The sequence below is a fragment of the Neoarius graeffei genome, chromosome 7 (genome assembly GCF_027579695.1).
Source record: "Neoarius graeffei isolate fNeoGra1 chromosome 7, fNeoGra1.pri, whole genome shotgun sequence".
NCBI classification, from domain to species: domain Eukaryota; kingdom Metazoa; phylum Chordata; class Actinopteri; order Siluriformes; family Ariidae; genus Neoarius; species Neoarius graeffei.
In genome coordinates, this window is record NC_083575.1 from 15,692,855 (window position 1) to 15,707,381 (window position 14,527).

At 45.4% G+C, this 14,527-nt stretch overlaps 1 protein-coding gene across 1 annotated transcript in view; it reads right to left on the reverse strand.

Moving 5' to 3' along the window:
* Nucleotides 1–415: 415 nt before the first annotated feature.
* The window catches only part of LOC132889128 (MAM domain-containing glycosylphosphatidylinositol anchor protein 1), a 700,848-nt gene continuing 686,736 nt past the window's right edge, over nucleotides 416–14,527 (reverse strand). Inside the window, exon 18 of the mRNA XM_060925323.1 lies at nucleotides 416–1,333. Within this exon, the coding sequence (XP_060781306.1) occupies nucleotides 1,236–1,333 (98 nt within the window). The 3' untranslated portion in view covers nucleotides 416–1,235. The remainder of the gene's footprint in view (nucleotides 1,334–14,527) is intronic.

The following is a 14,527-nucleotide window of genomic DNA, read 5'->3' on the forward strand; positions in this document are numbered from 1 at the left end:
TGTCATGGCCATGAAGACATGGAACTCAGTTTCAGCAGCTGTGGAAATGTCTGGATGTACCTTCACAATACAAATTCTCTTCAGCAACTTGGCTTTTTCTCTGTTGGATCATCAGGTCAGAAACGTGGAGCATGCAGACCTGTGAAGTCCGTCTTTGGAGTCCTTATCGATCTCATGCTCCTGCACTTGGGAAATCAGTCAATTCTGATGTCCATTATTCCATCACTGGTCAGCGCTGTTTGGCACACAGCCAAAGTTCAACATGCGGTTTAATGTATAGATAATACAGGTTGCTGTTGTCTCAGCGGATGGTGGGACAAGGGTAGTCTGATATAGGACTACCTTTAGATGTTCAGCCACCATTCTGTTCAGCAGCAAGGCAGGAAACTTCATTTATAATAAGGGACAAGGCATACATCAAATTTGTCAATGGACAAAATACCACACAGGAAAACCAAAGTGATAAAAAAAGCATATAAATTTGTGCTTCTTTACTTGAACATTATCATAGTCTGAGTCATGATTAGTCTCAGATACTGTAGTCATTTTCCATGTGTTGATACTTAGGTAATATATCATATACTGTACATGTAATTGTACAGGTTCTTCTATTCAGCTCATCCAAATAAACAGCATGGTGACATGGCCATTCTCATTTTTACACTCTTCACCCTGCATTCAGCTAATCCATATCCAGAAATCACATTTCTGTGCAGGACAGTCAAAGAGGTGAGAGATTAGTCACTTTAAAGAGCATTTCGGCCTGTATTTGCCCCAACCTTCTCTTCATCCGAAGAACCGCCATCATCTTTGGTAGCATAATTGACACTTTGGTGTGTCAGCAACACAGAGAAGGTACAGAAGTAGGGTAGTGGGGAATAAACCATAAACATACTGTACATACTGATGTGATGCAAATTTGAAGAATATTATGGATATGGATTGAACTAGTCAGTCATCGCAAAAGATTTGAGGTATGATGGCAAGCCATTGATAACATGGTGTTAAATTCTGAGACAGAAACAAAAAGCTAGTCTAGAGAGACAATTGCAAATGCAAGTGAAGGGTGGTCAAGCCAAGCATGGAAAACGACCAGGAAAAGCAAGGAAAGTATGAATGAGAGGGGAAAAAGAGACAAGAGAGGAGGGGGAAGGGAAGGAACATATCTGGGCAGTTGATGCCACGGGGGTGGGGTGGGGGGGTGGAAGTGAGAGGATGAACATATGTATTATCCATCATCTGGAGAAGAGCAGGACATACAGGCACATAGAGCTAACAAGTAGCTCGGTCAGCGTAACAGGCTGAAGGCTTTGGGCTGTTCCTGGAAGCACATCTGAGGATGAGAACACAATGGAAACGAGACATTTCAGGTGGAGTCTTTGTAGATGTTCTGGCTAACTTCTCAAAACAGTTAATGCAAGTTTCACCCTGGATAAATGTCAACTTATACCCAAGATCTACTATTGTAACTATCCTATCAGTTGCATTTCAATGAAATTTACATTTACACACTTGTCATTTTGCCTGCTTTCATCTCAAGGAGTTTTTCTTTGCCATTGTCACCTCTAGCTTGTTCATTAAGGACTGAAGTCTTCATATTGATTTTTGTAAAGATGCTCCATGACCATGTCACTTGTTAAAAGTGCTAGAAAAATGAAATTTAATTGAATTGATTATGCTTTTATGGGGATTTGACACTTTTGTTCAAAGCCAAAAAGAAACATTCTGCTTAAGTTATATCATTTTTGCTTTGTGCTTTTTTTTCCTTTTTTTACACTCGTCTCATAAGCAGTTGTCTCAAAATCACTTGATTTCACTGCACTGGGACATTGAGACAGGTTTTGCTGGTTCAGATTCAGACGCAATGGACTCAATTTATGTTGAAGTATTAATGAATAATCTGCCATATAGTCAAGTTTATTTGTATAGCACTTTTAACAGATATTGTCAAAAAGCAGCTTTACAGTGAATTAAAGACTTTAAACGATATATAAAATAAAGATATACAATTATACTGCACTTGTCAGTGAGTGACATCATGTATTCTTTCCTGTGAAGATAAATGTCCAAATGTTATTTTTCGTGACACATCGTATTTTGGTGTTAAAAGGTGCCAAGTTATAAGAAAGGCACCAGAAGGATTGAGAAGTTCCTTGGTTTTGTAATTTCTTCACTTTATTATTATTATTATTATTATTATTATTATTATTATTATTATTATCCCCATTCAATGCATGACATGATTCTTGTATAACAGTTGATTTTGGTGTCATCATTGCACAGCTATGCCTCAGGCATATGACCTTATCGAAAAGAATGTGTAGCAGGAGGACAATTAAAAAACAATAAAATTCATCCATATTGATGAGCAACTTTTCATAAAACCATGGCTCTCAATGACGTACAAACAATGCATTGCTGTATTTTGGTACTGAAATAAAAGGTAAGGATTACCAGCTTTCTCTCTCTCTCTCTCTCTCTCTCTCGCTCTCTCACGTGCACGCTCTCTCTCTCTCTCTCTCTCTCTCTCTCTCTCTCTCATGCACTCGTATAAAACACACATGGAGTGCATTATGCACACATGCCACCAACAAAATAGGTTTAATACATAAAGAGTAGCTTTCTATTGAAGATATCAATATTACTTATATTAAAGGTTTTCTAGGGCTGGCAGGAAATCATTATGTTTTTAATCAAGTTCCTTATTCTTCTGTTTCATTGATGTACAACTGAAGCATCTGTCACTTCTCGAGGACCTTTGAAGGAGTTGGCAAGTTTTGGAGAGCATGTCAGTAATGGAAAAGCAATTCAAGTGTGTTTACTGAATGTAAGCCATATTCTAGCTAACTATAAGTGCATGTGTGTACACACACCAATACTAGGGCTGTTCATTACTGTTTGACCATTTTAAGCTAAATCATAGACAGTATTCGACATTCCATTCAACATTCAGTCAGCTTCAGAGTTACTGGCACACACACACACACACACACACACACACACACACACACACAGTAAAGATGGGCTAAATAAGTAAATATGGAAACAAATAAATAAACAAACTACATTTTATTCAATTTAACCTTCCACTGAAACCATGACTGAAATCTTTCATATGACTGGCTAGATGGAGCCATGGCCAAATGATTAGTGACACAGCTTTGGGACCAAAAAGTTGCTAGTTCGATTCCCTGGACCAGCAGGAATGGCTGAAGTGCCTTTGAGCAAGGCACATAAGCCCCAGGGTGCTCTGGGTATGTTGTATGCCACTCTGGATAAGAATGTCTGCTAAATTCCATGAATGTAAAATAATGTACATTTTACATAAAATTGTTTAGGAACACTTAAGCAGTCATCCATGGCTTCCTGTTTCATTGGGGAGTAATTATGTGGTGACACACAATTATGATATATGCTATTATGTAGTGAGCAAATATAGTGAAAAGAAAGCCAAATGATCATTTACAATTCCCAATCGTCTAGCTGTCTAAATGTGTTTGAGAGGTTTAAATAAAAAAGATGCAAAACTAAAAATAAATTGAGGTAAACATTAGCAATATAGATATATTGTAGGTAAATAAAAGCAAATAAAAACAATAGTGATGAAATTAGGATCTTAAGATTTTCTTTGCTTGACCATTTTCATGTGGTCCAGGTGAGATTAAAGTATCATGTAGTGCTATTGCTGACGCTCCTTTTCTTTTTGGCAGTACAGAATTATAGGCTCAGGAATATCCAAATATATTCACATACCAAATACTTTTGCAAATTAAAATATAACTGCAAAACGAAGACTCACAGTCCGGGATTTAAACAAAGAGAAATATGGCACCTCATATGAGAAAGGAAATATCTACGGTTTGAAATATACAAGCTTTAGAAGACCAAACCCTTCTTCTCTCATCTGTTATATGTAGGTGTAAAGTATTCTTCAAACATAAAAAGGCAAAAGCAAAAGGAATAACACACATATAGCACTTTGGAACAACATGAGCCTAAGTAAACACTGCACTAGATTCAGGATGAGGCTCAAAGCAGAAGTGCCACATGTGCACACACAGTCAATGCTGACGCTGCTACCCATTATTTTTCATCCGAGTGAGAGAGAGAGAGCAGAAAAAGACCATCAGCAGCTCCTGGTATGATAGCCAGTAGTGGAGAGAAGATGAGAGAGAAGTGACATAAATAAAACAAATAGAATAGAATGTATATTAGAATGGAACAGTTAATGAAGGAAGATGAAGCAGGAACATCTCATCACCCAGCACAGTCTTTGAGAGGAAAAAAAAAAAAAAACCTTACTACACTGTCCCTTTCCTGGTTGCTGAAGTGGTACCCTTAACTTTTATACCTTTAATATGTTTCTTTCACCAATGTGTATATACGTAGATATTACATACTAGAAGGCACAAAAACTGTACCCTTGAGAGTGCCATGTCAGTGAAATGTACAATTTAAAATACTTTTTTTCTGCACAGGAGGAGCTTGTGGGCCTCAGAATGCAAAGATTAAGACAATGAGTAAAACTATAAAATGCACTTTATAATAACTTTGTTCATTTAAGTAATTCAACCAAGCATGTTTCTTGCTATAAAAATCCTTTGCAGATCGCTCCACTTTTATAACAAATAAAGTCACTGAAAATGAGTTAAAGTGCATAAGAATAAATCTGAACCAAAGAAAAAGTGTCATGTTTCGACTCAAACAAAACATGAACCTTGACTTGTGTCACTTCAAGTTTGTATATATTTTTCATTCTACTTGTTAAGTTTTATAATATGGCACAATTGATTTGAGGATCGCACTTTTGTAATTTCATTGTGTTGACCCAATGACGATAAAGTTCTTCTTGATATTCTTGATGAAGACACACACACACACATGTGAAGTAACTAAAATCTAGATTATAAAAGTGTAATTTGCAACAACAGGCAACAGTTCCTGGAGTCTGCCCTCAGCTTTCGACTTGAAGACAGTCGAAAGTGATGACTTGTGTATCTGACTTTCTTCCCTTCCTGCATGACTTTTTTTGTTCTTTTCAAAACATCTTATAAGCTTGGCTGAGTTTTCCATCTCTGATTGGGCTGCGGTCACAGACTTTACTACAGGTAATAAAAAAGGTCTCAGATGATTTAAAAAAAGGCATTTCACCAATAGTCCGAATGTTTACTGCTCCCCAGCTTCCTGTCTGGATTGTCTTTAAATGTTTGCAATCTTTCCAAGAATACCAAAATATTGCATTCTTTGGCTTGCAATATGAGATTGGTTTAAATGAAATCTGAAGTCCAGTGCTTACAAAGCACAATAAAATGGTCAAATATGATCATTGTTGATGATTGAATTACATTCCATTCCATTTCACAAATAATCACACTTCTGTGAAAAAAAAATAATAATAAACAAACCCACACAAAAAAACCCTCATTGTAGCTAATCGGAACAAAAAAAAAAGTTTTGTTAAATAGCAAATAGGCAAAACAAATTAGTAGAAAAAAATTTATTTTCATTGGAAAGATCTAAAAAATAAACAGCAGATAGTATATTTTTTTCAAGTTGATAATAGCACTGACACTCACTCTTATCTTCCTAATCTTTTTATTCTCCTTGAATACAATGTTCATTCAGTTCATGAGATTTGGAGAGCAGTTAAAAAGTCCCTAAGTACAAAGATTTAGAATTTTGGAGAAAAGATGGCTATTGTCGTTTATTTTCCAATAACAGCACACCCTGCTGTATTTTTTAAACCCTTAAATTGCAATTAATTTAATATGTGCTAAATAAAATAGAAAAACTCAGCCTCTCTTTATACCTGCCTTATTCATAACCTACATTCTTTTGCAGTCATGTTGTAACTCCTGACTGACTTCACATGATCTCTTACACTGATCAGTCATAACTGATATTATGACTTCTGACAGGTGAAGTGAATAACATTGATTATCTCATTACAGTGGCACCTGTTAAGGGGTGTGATATATTAGTCAGCAAGAGAACATTCAGTTCTCAAAGTTGATGTGTTGGAAGCAGGAAAAATGGGCAAGCGTAAGGGTCTAAGCGACTTTGACAAGGGCCAAATTGTGATGGCTAGATGACTGGGTCTGAGCATCTCCAAAATGGCACATCTTGTGGGGTGTTCCAGTTAATGCTGGCTAAAACAGAAAGGTGCCAACATTAACTTTTTCAGCAGTTTGTGCTACAGTAGCTCTTATCCGATCATTTGGACTAGCCTTCATGTCCCATATGAATCAGTGAGCCTGCGACACCCATGACCCTGTTGTCGGTTCACTGGTTGTCCTTCCTTCGACCACTTTTGGTACAGTAGGTACAAACCACTGCATACTGGGAACACCCCACAAGATGTGCCATTTTGGAGATGCTCAGACTCAGTCTCAGCCATCACAATTTGGCTGTTGTCAAAGTTAAGATTACACCATTAAGAGATGTTAAGTGTTATGGCATGACATGTCAAAACAAGTACTCTCTCTCTCTCTCTCTCTCTCTCTATATATATATATATATATATATATATATATACACACACACACATGATTGTATGAGCTGCATACACTCGCCATATGCACCAACAATTTCTGCTACTTCCTTCCAAGCTTTATTTTTCTTTGTAATGCCTCGAATTTGAAGCTGGACTCTCTGGTGATGGTGGCAGAGAAGAGGTCTATGGACAAACTATTGAACATCATGGACGATGCCAGTCACCCTCTGCACACTGTCATCAGCAACCAGAGGAGCCTGTGCAGTGACAGAATGCTCCTTTCCAAGTGCAGGACGAACAGACTTAAAAACTCCTTTGTCCCTCACGCCATCAGACTGTACAGCTCCTCTCTGGGGTGGAACAGGAGGACAGAGGATGGGAAGGAGCAGTAGCCTAGCCTAACAATAAGCAATACCAGACAATGTGCAATATAATGTGTAATATCTCTCCTGTCGCCGCCCCCCTTCTCCCCACCTTTTCCCTCCCCCTCCTTCCCCCCTTCCTCTCTTCCCCATATCTTATTCTTTTTATATTTGTATATGTAAATACTTAATTTATTTTAATTTATCTAGAAGTTTTCTCTATTTCTTTTGTCTGTTTATCTGTAATGATGCTGCTGGAATCTTAATTTCCCTGAGGGAACCCGCCCAAAGGGATCAATAAAGTTTTATCTAATCTAATCTAATTTGTGACTTCATGTTGCACACATATGAAGAAAACTGAGTTTCTAAACTTAAGGTTAGGACTGCTGCTAAAATCATAAAGACGCTGATATTCATGCTAAACATCCTTTCAACATACTGTATTTAGTACTCTCTGATTTTATAGTTTACAGTTGTAGAAACAGAATGATTTATAAACGAACTACGTGGTGTCAGAAACAAGGTTTCCTTTTGAAGCGGATTCCTCTCAAGGTTTCTTCCTCATGATGTCTCAGAGATTTTCCTTGCCACTGATTATTCAAGATGGCTTGCTCATTAGAGATTTAAATAAAAATCTAAAAGTGCTATCCAAATTAACTGATATGATTTTGTTTTAATTAATGAACACAAATTATTTTTCATAGTGAACACAACTTTGGTCTCCAGTGTACAGCAAAAGTGTCTATTTGTAGTGAGTCTACTGAGGCCCACTGGATCAAAGCAATCTCCTTTATCTTCTCACATCTACATCATGTTCATCTTAGCTGTGTAGGAGGATAATAGGAGACAATGGCACTCTGGACTGTCACCTGCTTTCTTTCACCATTTTGGCTCAGGGTGTTTCCTGTCACTGTGCCCATATTTACTCAGAAGGAGTGCTTGTCCTCCACTGGGCCACAGGGGCCGAACTAGAAACAGGAAAGGGACAGAGACACTGGCGCTGTACCAGGCATGAGCTCTTCCAGTTTTCTCTGGATTGGCTGGCATGAGCCCAGATTATTCCCAGAAAAAGAATTCCTTATAAATATGTTTTGTTGTCTTTAGGCCACTTACAGTGCTCAGCGTAAATGAGTACACCCCCTTTGAAAAGTAACATTTTAAACAATATCTCAATGAACACAAAAAATTTCCAAAATGTTGACAAGACAAAGTTTAGTATAACATCTGTTTAACTTATAATGTGAAAGTAAGGTTAATAATATAAAACTTAGATTACACATTTTTTCAGTTTTACTCAAATTAGGGTGGTGCAAAAATGAGTACACCCCACAACAAAAACTACTACATCTAGTACTTTGTATGGCCTCCATGATTTTTAATGACAGCACCAAGTCTTCTAGGCATGGAATGAACAAGTTGCCGACATTTTGCAACAGCAATCTTTTTCCATTCTTCAACAATGACCTCTTTTAGTGACTGGATGCTGGATGGAGAGTGATGCTCAACGTGTCTCTTCAGAATTCCCCATAGGTGTTCGATTGGGTTCAGATCAGGAGACATACTTGGCCACTGAATCACTTTCACCCTGTTCTTCTTCAGAAATCCAACAGTGGCCTTAGATGTGTGTTTAGTCATGTTGGAAAAGTGCACAACGACCAAGGGCAGGGAGTGATGGTAGCATCTTCTCTTTCAGTATAGAGCAATACATCTGTGAATTCATGATCCCATCAATGAAATGCAGCTCCCTGACACCAGCAGCACTCATGCAGCCCCACATAAGGACACTGCCACCACGATGTTTCACTGTAGGCACCAAGCATTTTTCTTTGTATTCCTCACCTTTGCGACACCATACAGTTTTGAAGCCATCAGTTCCAAAAACATTTATCTTGGTCCCATCACTCCAGAGTATAGAGTCCCAGTAGGCTTCATCTTTGTCAGCATGGGCCCTGGCAAACTCTATGTGGGCTTTTTTGTGCCTGGGCTTTAGGAGAGGCTTCTTTCGTGGGCAGCATCCATGCATGCCATTCCTCTGCAGTGTACACCGTATTGTGTCACAGGAAATAGTCACCCCAGTTTGGCTTTCTACTTATTTAGATAACTGCAGTGAACTTGCATGCCGATTTTCTTCAACCCTTCTCATCAGAAGACACTCCTGTCGAGGTGTTAACTTCCGTGGACGACCTGGACGTCTCTGTGAGATGGTTGCAGTTCCATCTTTCTTAAATTTTTGTACCACTTTTGCTACAGTATTCTGACTGACAAGTAAAGCTTTGCTGATCTTCTTGTAGCCTTCACCTTTGTGGTGTAAAGAAATTATTTTCTTTGGGGAATTCTGAAGAGACAAGTTGAGCATCACTCTCCATCCAGCATCCAGTCATTAAAAGAGGTCATTGTTGAAGAATGAAAAAAGATTGATGTTGCAAAATGTCGGCAACTTGTTCATTCCATGCCTAGAAGACTTGGTGCTGTCATTAAAAATCATGGAGGCCATACAAAGTACTAGATGTAGTAGTTTTTGTTGTGGGGTGTACTCATTTTTGCACCACCCTAATTTGAGTAAAACTGAAAAAAATGTGTAATCTAAGTGTGGCAGCGGGGGCGTGGTCAAGCATCGGTCTGTGACAGGAGGGTGGAGCCGGGGAAGGTGAGTGGCAGATTCGCTACACCTGACTGTAATTAACCTGTGTTTTGTGTGTGTTTTCCCAGTAAACCGCTCCCTATTTTAAGAGGCTGAGAGAGAGCAGAGGGAGCGCGACCCGGGAGTGGAGGCTGAGAGTGTGTCTGTGTGCTGCGAGTTCGTTTAAGCTGAAAAGTTTATTAATAAAACACGCTGTTACTCCCTCCAAACGTTGTCCTGCCGTCCTCTGTGCTCCACCCACGCATTGTCCGCGCTACAGTGGTGCCGAAACCCGGGAAAAGGTGGAGCACCAGTGCTACAGCTCCATGGAATCCTCCCCGTTCGCGGACTTGGTCCACGCCCTCGCCACGGCTCAGCAGAGCCAGCACCAGGCACTCGTCACGCTCCGAACGGAGCAGGAGCGCCGCTTCGAAGCCCTGGTGCTGGCTCAACAGGAAGATCGAGAGGCGTTCCGGCGGCTCCTCGCGTCGGCGGGATCCACCAGCGCCCCGGCCGCGGGCCCGTCTCCCCTCACTGTGACCAAGATGGGCCCGCAGGACGACCCCGAGGCTTTCATCACCTTGTTCGAGCAGGTCGCCGAAGCCTCGGGGTGGCCGATGGAGCAGCGCGCGGCGCGCCTCCTCCCCCTCCTGACTGGAGAGGCGCAGCTGGCCGCATTACAGCTCCCCGCCGACCGCCGGCTGGCCTACGCTGACCTTCGCCGGGCCGTCCTCCAGCGCGTGGGGCGCACGCCGGAGCAGCAGCGCCAGCGCTTCCGCGCGCTGCGGATGGAGGAAGCCGGCAGCCCGTTCGCGTTTGGCCAGCAGCTCCGGGACGCCTGCTGGCGGTGGCTGAGGGCCGAAGATCGCGACGCCGAGGGAATCATCGACCAGGTGGCGCTGGAACAGTTCGTTGCCCGCTTACCAGCCGGAACCGCGGAGTGGGTCCAGTGCCACCGCCCGGCGTCGCTGGATCAGGCCGTAGGACTGGCGGAGGATCATCTGGCGGCTGTACCGGCGGCAGGACAACGGATGACATCGTCTTCTGTCTCCTCTTCTCTCTCTCTGTCTTCCCCCCCTCTCTCTCTGTCTTCCCCCCCTCCTCCCGTGTCCCGTCCTCGCCCCATTCCCCCACCACGGAGGCGGGGGCCGGCCCCACCCCAGCCGGCCCGCCGCACCCGTGGTGCCCTCCCGTTTCCCCCTTCTGTGTCTGTCTCTTCCCCCCCCCCCTCAGGTGAGTGAGCCCCAGAACACAGTTGCAGAGGGGAGGCCCGGGCCGGTTTGCTGGCGCTGCGGGGAACCGGGCCACCTGCAGCAACAATGTGCAGCGATGGAGGTGGGGGCGGTGGTGCGGATCCCCGACGCGCCAGAGGCTGCCCTCGATCGGGCCGGAGCGTATCGCATACCGGTAAGTGTACAAGGGGCTACATATCAGGCGTTGGTGGATTCAGGCTGCAATCAGACCTCAATCCGCCAAAGCCTGGTGCAAGACGAGGCATTGGGGGGAGCACAAGGGGTGAAGGTGTTGTGTGTGCACGGGGATATTCACAGCTACCCGTTGGTGTCAGTCCACATATATTTTAGAGGGGAAAAATCTATAGTGAAGGCGGCGGTTAATCCTCGCCTTACCCACTCTTTGATCTTGGGGACCGATTGGCCGGGATTTCGGGGTTTAATGGCACGCCTAGTAAAGAGTGGGTCCTGCCGGTTGACGGGGGAGGGTCCCGGTGTCGCTTTGGCTGGAGCGGCGGTCGCAGAGCCGTCTACGTCACCTCCGCGACAGGGGGAGGAGCCGCCGGCCCCTCCTCTTTCTATTGGGGAATCCCTCGCGGATTTCCCACTGGAACAATCGCGAGACGAGACTCTGCGACACGCGTTTGACCAAGTGAGAGTAATCGATGGTCAAACGCTCCAGCCGAACGCCACCCCGTCCTTCCCCTATTTTTCCATTTTGAAGGATAGATTATATCGAGTGACGCAGGACACTCAGACGAAAGAGCGAGTCACCCAGTTATTAATTCCAAAGAGCCGCCGGGAATTGGTATTCCAGGCGGCCCACTTTAATCCCATGGCTGGACACCTCGGGCAGGATAAGACACTCGCCCGGATAATGGCCCGATTCTATTGGCCGGGGATTCGCGGCGACGTCCGTAAGTGGTGTACGGCGTGCCGCGAATGCCAGTTAGTGAATCCAGCGGCCATTCCAAAAGCGCCCTTGCGCCCCCTACCATTAATCGAGACCCCGTTCGAAAGAATTGGGATGGATCTCGTTGGGCCATTAGATCGGTCAACACGAGGGTACCGCTTTATATTAGTCCTGGTGGACTATGCAACGCGATACCCGGAAGCGGTGCCTCTTCGCAATATCTCAGCACGCAGTATTGCAGAGGCCCTCTTCCACGTCATCTCCCGGGTTGGAATCCCGAAAGAGATTCTGACTGACCAAGGCACCTCGTTTATGTCACGAACACTGAGCGAACTGTATGGGCTACTAGGTATTAAGCCGATCCGCACCAGCGTTTATCACCCACAGACGGACGGTTTAGTTGAACGGTTCAATCGCACCCTCAAGAATATTATTAAAAAATTCGTAAGTGAGGACGCACGTAACTGGGATAAGTGGCTCGAACCCTTGTTGTTTGCAGTGCGAGAGGTTCCCCAAGCCTCCACGGGGTTTTCCCCGTTTGAATTATTATACGGGCGTAAGCCGCGCGGCATCTTAGATGTACTGCGGGAAAATTGGGAGGAGGGACCTTCACAGAGCAAAAACGAAATTCAGTACGTTATGGATCTGCGCGCAAAACTCCACACGCTCACCCACCTAACTCAGGAGAATTTGCGGCAGGCCCAGGAACGGCAAGTCCGCCTGTACAACAAGGGCACGCGCCTTAGAGAGTTCACTCCGGGAGAGAAGGTACTCGTCCTGTTGCCCACATCGAGCTCCAAATTAATCGCCAAGTGGCAAGGACCCTTTGAGGTCACACGGCGAGTCGGGGACGTCGACTACGAGGTTAGGCGAACGGACAGGGAGGGGGCGCTACAGATTTACCACCTCAATCTGCTGAAACTCTGGAATGAGGTGGTCCCCGTGGCGTTGGTGTCGGTAGTTCCGGAGAAGGCGGAGCTGGGGCCGGAGGTCCCCAAAGGGTCATTGGCATCACGTACCTCTCCGGTCCCCTGTGGAGACCACCTCTCCCCGACCCAACTCGCGGAGGTCGCCCAGTTGCAGGCCGAGTTTTCGGATGTGTTCTCGCCCCTGCCCGGTCGCACGAACCTCATAGAACACCACATAGAGACGCCCCCGGGGGTGGTAGTGCGTAGCCGCCCTTATAGACTACCCGAACACAAAAAAAAGGTGGTTCGGGAAGAACTTCAGGCCATGCTCGAAATGGGCATCGTCGAGGAGTCCCACAGTGACTGGAGCAGCCCAGTGGTCTTGGTTCCCAAGGCCGACGGGTCGGTCCGGTTCTGTGTGGACTATAGAAAAGTCAACGCGGTGTCTAAATTCGACGCATACCCAATGCCTCGTATTGATGAGCTGCTCGATCGACTAGGCACGGCTCGCTTTTACTCGACACTGGATTTGACGAAGGGATATTGGCAGATCCCCTTGACTCCATTATCCCGAGAGAAAACGGCCTTTTCCACACCGTTCGGCTTACACCAGTTCGTCACACTTCCGTTTGGGCTGTTTGGGGCGCCCGCTACGTTTCAGCGGCTGATGGACCGAGTCCTCCGGCCGCACGCCACCTATGCGGCCGCGTACCTAGATGACATCATCATTTATAGCAATGACTGGCAGCGGCACCTGCAACACCTGAGGGCCGTCCTTAGGTCGCTGAGGCGGGCGGGACTCACTGCCAACCCGAAGAAGTGTGCGATTGGGCGGGTGGAAGTACGGTATCTGGGCTTCCACTTGGGCAACGGGCAGGTGCGTCCCCAAATTAATAAGACTGCAGCGATTGCGGCCTGCCCGAGGCCCAAGACCAAAAAGGGGGTGAGACAGTTCCTGGGGCTGGCTGGCTACTATCGTAGGTTTATACCTAATTATTCGGACGTCACCAGCCCGCTGACTGACCTCACTAAAAAGGGGGCACCAGATCCGGTCCAGTGGACGGAGCAGTGCCAGCGGGCTTTCTCTGAGGTAAAGGCTGCACTGTGTGGGGGGCCACTCTTACACTCCCCTGACTTCTCTCTCCCTTTTTTGTTGCAGACGGATGCGTCGGACAGAGGGCTGGGGGCCGTTTTGTCCCAGCAGGTGGAGGGGGAGGACCGCCCAGTCCTATACATCAGCCGCAAGCTGTCAGTGCGTGAGGGGCGCTACAGCACCATTGAGAAGGAGTGCCTGGCGATCAAGGGGGCGGTCCTCGCCCTCCGTTACTACCTGCTGGGGCGCTCTTTCACCCTCTGTTCGGACCACGCGCCCCTCCAGTGGCTCCACCGCATGAAGGATGCCAACGCGCGGATCACCCGTTGGTATCTGGCACTCCAACCCTTCAGCTTCAAGGTGGTCCACAGGCCGGGGGCGCAGATGGTCGTGGCGGACTTCCTCTCCCGTCAAGGGGGGGGGGAGTCGGCTGCGGGCCGGACGGGCGCCCGGCCTGAGTCGGGCGGTGGGGGTATGTGGCAGCGGGGGCGTGGTCAAGCATCGGTCTGTGACAGGAGGGTGGAGCCGGGGAAGGTGAGTGGCAGATTCGCTACACCTGACTGTAATTAACCTGTGTTTTGTGTGTGTTTTCCCAGTAAACCGCTCCCTATTTTAAGAGGCTGAGAGAGAGCAGAGGGAGCGCGACCCGGGAGTGGAGGCTGAGAGTGTGTCTGTGTGCTGCGAGTTCGTTTAAGCTGAAAAGTTTATTAATAAAACACGCTGTTACTCCCTCCAAACGTTGTCCTGCCGTCCTCTGTGCTCCACCCACGCATTGTCCGCGCTACACTAAGTTATATTATTAACCTTACTTTCATGGTACAAGTTAAACAGATGTTATATTAAACTTTGTCTTGTCAACATTTTGGAAATTGTTTGTGTTCATTGAGATATTGTTTAAAATGTTAC